At 37.5% G+C, this 6957-nt stretch overlaps 1 protein-coding gene across 1 annotated transcript; it reads right to left on the bottom strand.

Annotated features, from left to right (window-relative positions):
* Positions 1-2558: 2558 nt before the first annotated feature.
* LOC145800279 (uncharacterized) lies at positions 2559-5074 on the bottom strand. Its single transcript, XM_082889941.1, has 3 exons — positions 3981-5074; positions 3714-3894; positions 2559-3299 (listed from the first exon to the last, which is right to left on the bottom strand). Exons 1-3 carry the CDS (start codon positions 5072-5074, stop codon positions 2559-2561), a joined length of 2016 nt encoding a protein of 671 aa, XP_082746067.1.
* Between the last annotated feature and the right edge of the window lie 1883 nt (positions 5075-6957).

The following is a 6957-nucleotide window of genomic DNA, read 5'->3' as shown; positions in this document are numbered from 1 at the left end:
AGAGAGAGAGAGAGAGAGAGAGAATACCATTATGGAGAATTAGGTGGATTTAGCAGAGAGACGAATGAAGAAGCAAAGGCCCTAGATTACAGTTTGAGAGTGGCCTGAACAAAGAGAGTGGCTTTATATATGCTCTGCTAACATGCCTCAGGCTTCATATGGGTTCTTAATGGGCCTGTATACTAGACTTGCCCTATAGACCATTGGGTCTTGGACTGATGTGATGGGCCCATAGCCCATCTGGGTGTTTAGCAGGCTTTATGGGCCTTGCATGTTTCATATTGAATGAAATGAAGCTGCTTGAGATCCTAAAACAAACAAAATTTGCAATTTTTTAGTAAAAAAACACGATTGAGCTTCATCATAACACTCAAACTCACTACACTGAATTTGGTTCCTACATCTGGTGGCTATTTTCTTCTCATGTTTATCATGTTTATTGGTTGGTTTGGGCTTGGGCCGGGGCTATAGACAGCAACAAACCACAAAGCTACTACAAAAAGGAATCATAGCAGCAAAGGTGCTACAGAGGTGAAAGAACACAACAATGAGCATGGCTGGAGCCACAGTTAGCATAACAGCAGGGCAACAACAACAAATTAATTTATAGCATCTATAAGGTTTTTGCTTAAGGTTCAATTAAAACCTAGTTTCAGGGATCGTCTCGATGCTATTCAAGAAATTTTATATTACCTAGTATTAGCACAGAAAAAACAGCGAGAAACAGAAGAACCATGCAAGAATTTTTGACATGAACCCTATCTTACAAACAACCACAATATTACAAGGCCCACACCTAGTCTATAGCACAACCACATAATTGCAGCAGCTGAGGATCAAAAGCAACATAGGGTAGCAACAACATCTATCCACACATCAGTAAATATACTCAGCTACCCCTTATGCACTTTAACCTATAGGCTATATCCTTAACTGAGTAATGTATATTTTTACGATTATACTTCATCCAAAGAGCTAAATTAACTTTGATGGATTCATATCAATTACAATAAAATAAAATAACTCCCAAAGATCATTACCTAGTATTAACAAGGTTTTTGCTTAAACTACCAAAGAACTAGATTTATAAATATAATCACATGTCAATAGCCAACGCAGAATTAGAAAGTAAAACATAACTGTTTCTTTATGCCAAAAATAGATCCAAAGAACACAAACCCACAAAACATACAATCATAACAACGCCCAAAACACAAATACCATCCTCATCATCATCAAACTAAACATGAATTTTCAAAACAATTATGTTTCCAAATCTGTTATTTCTTGTTGTTACTTTTACCATAGTACTAAATCTAGGGATGTGGAAGTTAAACCAAATGAGCCTATGCCAAGTTACTCTAGGCCTATGAACTCTAAGTGGGTCCCAAGCAGAATGTACAGAGAAGAGACCATTAGATGAGAAATAATAAAGAAATCAAACAATGCTACAACTTCAAAGATAAGAGTTTGACAATAATTACCGCCAAACGTTGGGTCATCAGCTCCTTTTCAGCATTGTTCACCTTTTTCCATCTACGAGCACTCAAGTTTGGTAACTATGTTCAAACCTCTATACCAATCTTGAAGGCCAGCTTAGGGGCTTGCTCTCCTACTGATGCATGAAACTATTGAGGTATAGGAACCAACATCTTTCCACCCTTATCGACAATGCACTGGGCCTGTATGCCGCGTGTCGGGCCACGACCACGTCTGTTATGTGATGCTACAAGGACATAATATTAATTGAGTTAGTAAGTAAACAAATGCAAGTTAGACCTTAAAAGCAACTTTGCAAACTTACCAATGCTGCTAGATGTAGTCTCCTCGTGCTCAAGTTGCACATTATAAGGTGGTAAGGGTTAGGTACCAACGTCCTAACATGGGGGATCTGTCCCTTCATGTGGAGTGGGACTTAATGGCCTTGAATAAGACTATAAACGGAGTCCAGGTGGCATCTCTTGATCTTGAAATAGCATAATCAAATAGTAAAAAAGATATTTAACACAGTTAAAATATATTTTAAAAAAGATAATGATGTTTAAGATGTGTGAAGAAGATATGTAAATAGTAAAAGACATGTTCGCACACAAATATAAAATAATGTATATAATACCTCGCGGTCAAAGGAACCCAATGGCTCATTATCATTGCCATCCTCACTCTCTGATGGTTTATACTCATCATCATCTACCTCAACCCTAATTCCCCTTTTTTACATTTGCACATTTGGGATGAATCGCACTCACCAAAGAATTTGTAATATTCTTCATTCCAAGATTGTTCATTATCTCACAGTTCTCTTTGATTCGCTTATTTATTTGTTTCTCATATTCTGTTAGCTTTTTAGTTCTCAAATCACCTGGTTTTAGCCATTGTTTTTTGCCTTTGACCATTTTCTACAACTATATAACATAATTCAACTTTAATTGGAAAATATAGACAATTTAATTATGTACCATTAAATAAAAGAAGAAAAAGCAAGTAAGATAAACATATAAAGTAAACATTACATTAATTAAGAACATTTGTTCAAAAAGAAAATATAAAATAAAAAGTTACATATCATAATCCATATCACGATCCATATCAACATTAGGAATATCATCTTCTTCATCTCCTTCGTCATCTCTATTCACTTGCACTATCTCATCTAATGACCCTACTACCGAAATAACATTGAATTCAACATCATCCCTACAATATCTAACAATTGGGTCAATGTCAATTGGAACAACATCAGTAATGTTTTCTTGTTGGAACACATCATTATTATCTGCAGGATCCAATAATTCTCCATCACTAGCTTCTGGAACATCAAAGACACCCCTATGTTGCACCCTTCGTACGACATTCCAAGGTTCACCCAATTTGGTGTCATTTAGATAAAAGACTTGCTTAGCTTGACTAGGTAAGATAAACGGGTCCGATTGGTACCACCGACTGTTCACGTTAATGCTTGTGCAATATGTATCAAATCGTATTGTTCTGTTTCTACCAGTGTTACTGGTGTTGTACCATTCACACTGGAACAAAGCAACCTTTTTATCACACATGTAGTCAAATTCCAAAACCATGCACAAGTGACCGTAGAAGTCATGCAATTTTCCTTCATGATCCCCTTCTGTAAGCACATCACTATTCTGACTCTTACGACAATTGTCTAGATCTCGAGTATGGAACCGTCTACCATTGATTATGCAACCTGAGTACTCTTTCACTAGCAAATTAGGACCATTTTCTAGTGACCACAATTCATCGGTTACCTCTAATGACTCTTCATCTCTCAATCTATTTATCTACAATTATATGTAACAAACAATAAGTAAATAATTTATAAATGACGAAATTTTATAAAACTTTAATTTTCTTTAAATTGTAAATGTCAAAAAATTATAAATCTTTTACCCTCTCTTTGAACCACTTAGGAAATTCTTGTTGTATATGGGTTATGTCATGTCCAACTTGAGTTTGAAATTGATTTTTGTGTTCCCTACTCAAAAAAAAAAAAAAAAAAAAAAAAGATGTGATTACCACGTACCACTAATAAAAAAGCTAAGCATAAATTTAATTCAATGAAACACATACGCCAATTACTTCTCTATCTCTGGTCTATTGTACAACACAAACCAACGAGCAATATCACAAATTTCTTGAGACATTTCAGCATCTCATGTGATTAGACCAATTGGACATGCAGTTTCTGTGAATACTGTCAACCCTTGTTGACGTTCACCACGATCTTCATTCCGTTCTGATCGATTATGAACGGTTTCAATCCCATCAACATACATTGAACAAAAAGTAATGCACTCTTTGACAATGTAAGCCTCAGCAATTGAACCTTCTGGTCGGGCTTGGTTGGTCACAAACTTTTTTAATGCTCTAAGAAACCTTAAAGAGAGAACCAATTAAGAGTATAGTTACACATGCAACACAATTACGCACATCTCATTTACAAAAATAAGTGTAAAAAATACCTTTCAATTGGGTACATCCATCGATATTGCACAGGTCCTCCAAGAATAGCCTCACGAGGCAAATGAATAACCAAATGGATCATCACATCAAAGAAGGCTAGAGGAAAGATCTTTTCAAGCTTGCATAAAATATGTATTATACATTCCTCTAATTTCTCTAGTTCACTCCACCTTAGTGTCCTATAGCATAGGTCTTGGAAGAAATTGCCTAACTCAAAAAGCGTTGTGCTAATTTCTGTATCCACGTAACCACGCATTCCAATGGGAAGAATTCTTTGTATAAGTACATGGCAGTCGTGGCTTTTTAGGCCTATTAATCTACCATTTCTTGAATTCACTGATTTGGATATGTTTGCAGCATACCCATCTGGATACTTGACAGCTTTTAAGAATTCAAAGAAACCCTCCCTCTCTGCAAGTGTCAATGAAAAGCTTGCTTGAGGCTTGACATATGACCCATCGGATCGTTGTGTTAGCCATAGTTCTTTCCTTATACCCATATCTTCCAAGTCTAACCGTGCCTTGTCTGTGTCCTTGTTCTTTCCATCAATGCCTAACATAGTTCCGAAAACATTTTCACTAAAATTTTTCTCCACATGCATGACATCAATGTTGTGTTGTAGTTTTCGCTTCTTCCAATATGGTAGCTCATACAACATGCTTACTTTTGTCCAATTAGGTGCTTGACGGGGCCTTTTTCTATTACTTGGATGCTTTCCATGTATGGCACCTGTCATGTTTTCCAATTGCTCTTGTATCTTTTCCATCGGCAACTCCAGAGATCTCTTCTGGTTCTCAATCATACCATTGTAAGCCCTACTCTTTCGCCTTTTTGGGTGGTCCTCAGGCAAGTAACATCGATGATTAGTGTACACAGTCTTACTTCTCAAAGATTCAAAATGTGGTTCATCATCACAAGTGTAACAAGAATAATGACCCTCTGTTCTCCTCCCAGATATGTCACCAAATGCAAGCCAATCGTGTATTGTCCACAACAAAGCTGCATGCATTCGAAAAGTCTTATTGGTGGAGGCATCGTAAGTTAGTGCACCATTTGTCCATAACTCATTCAACTCATCCACCAATGGTTGCATGTAGACGTCAATATCAATCCCTGTGTCACGACCCCAAACCGCCCCTAGTAGTTTGGTGCCGTGATGGCCAGTAATCCGAGATTACCGAAGGCCAACTTACAAAATTCACAAATGATCAGAGTATAAATATATGGGGCTCACAAGTGCGGAAGCAATAATTTAAAATACAAGCGGTCCATAAGAGCAGTGCATAAGTCAAATGGAATGGCATACATCTTTACATAGCTTTACAACTTGAATACAAATAAAATGAAGTACAAAAAAAATACATGTTACATCTTGATAAAAGGCTTCTCAAGCCGACATGTTCAAAATACAAAACCTTCAAGTTTGACGACATAAACAAAATACATGAAATACAAGTCTAGAGACATAATCTTCGAAATTGCTGACATCCTCACTGCCGACATAACCTGTATACAAAACACACATCTCGGCGTAGCCGACTTCTTGCTTGTTACCTACATATATACATAGGGAGGGTGAGCTTGGATACTCAGTGAATGGTACAAGTAATAAAGGGGTTTAATGAATGATACCCGAGATCTTTTCAAAACAATACATGGTATATCCTTGTCAAAACCATACATAACATAGCTTAACTTGGCTTGAAATAAAACATCAATCGAACCTTGGTCTATCGAAACTTGCTTACTTACATAACATACGTCAACTAAAAACATGGGGTGATGACATTTCGGCAAAACAAAAGCATAACCTCGGCATAACCTTTGTCCTTCAAAACTTACTAACTTACAAGACCCATGCGGTAAACCGTCAGTGGCAAAACAAGACAAAGCAAGGGAGATATCTCAAACAAGGGTGCTGCGAAAGTTTAGAGTCCTCCAGCACGAGGGACCTATGTTACAAAGGCCTGTAGCCCTTTAACACTTGGGTGCTGCGTAAGTTTAGAGTCCTCCAGCACAAGGGACTTTCCGAGAATGCCGTCAAACAAAGCTTACTTGATACATAAAAATAGGGGTAATCATTCATACTTGATCAAATACTTTTATCAAAACAAAACAAGGCTTTATCAAATCTTTATAACATAACTTTATTAAAAATACCACTCACATTAGTTCTTGGGACGTCGGGGTCAGGGCAAAGGTCCAAGTCCTACAAACACATGGCAAAATCTACTGAACATACTTCTCAAAACAAGTCTTACATGCATGCAAATGATCTCGGAAAAACATGCTGGGAGTCAAAACACTGTTTTACATGTCAGGAAGACATGTTGGGTACTAACCAGGTCTTTGCTGAGGTCCCACATCTCCTGGCCGAGGTGTGGCTACCTAGGCTTCGGCGTGCGGCGGCGTGCCGAGGTGCACTCAAGACAAACTAAAGGTGTAAGTGATCATGCAAGGTAGGACAAGGTGAGATACGATGCTTGGCCTAAGCGTGAGGTCTAGGTAAGAGTGATCTCGGCGACTACCCTTCGGGAAGTGAGGTCTGGAGATCTGGGTTTCCACCCGTGAAGAACTGGAAGAACATGAACATGAAGATCATGAAGAACATGAATGCTAAAATCATAACTTCTTTATTACGAAAATTTGGGATTTCATGCTATGAGTTCGAAAACCTGGACCTGGGTACCCATACTTGAAAATCATGTGAAAACAAACACAAAAACAAGGATCTTGGCATGAACTTTTGGATCAAAACATGACCTTTCTTGAAGAACACATGAATGCTATTTCTTTTTCTAAAACCGAACTTCAAAGTAATACATGGCTTACAAATCATATTCAATCATGCAATGCAATATCATAAACATAAAGAACAACATGCGCAGATCAAGAATCTAACCTTAGAACACGGATCTAATGGTTCGATCTCTAAGGATCAAGCTTGGAAATCTACTCTCCCTCAAGAACTTCTCT

Source organism: Camellia sinensis, chromosome 10, assembly GCF_055761805.1.
Source record: "Camellia sinensis isolate YWXY chromosome 10, ASM5576180v1, whole genome shotgun sequence".
NCBI lineage: Eukaryota > Viridiplantae > Streptophyta > Magnoliopsida > Ericales > Theaceae > Camellia > Camellia sinensis.
This window is presented reverse-complemented; position numbering and strand designations above follow the sequence as displayed.

What these genes read in the sequence shown, in the direction of transcription:
- LOC145800279 (XM_082889941.1), bottom strand. Translation starts at nt 5,074, where the DNA reads ATGCAACCATTGGTGGATGAGTTGAATGAGTTATGGACAAATGGTGCA. An exon ending in TGGATGTACCCAATTGAAAG is followed by an intron (nt 3,895 to 3,980) that starts GTATTTTTTACA and finishes TCTCTCTTTAAG; the next exon opens with GTTTCTTAGAGCATTAAAAA. An exon ending in AACGTCAACAAGGGTTGACA is followed by an intron (nt 3,300 to 3,713) that starts GTATTCACAGAA and finishes ATATAATTGTAG; the next exon opens with ATAAATAGATTGAGAGATGA.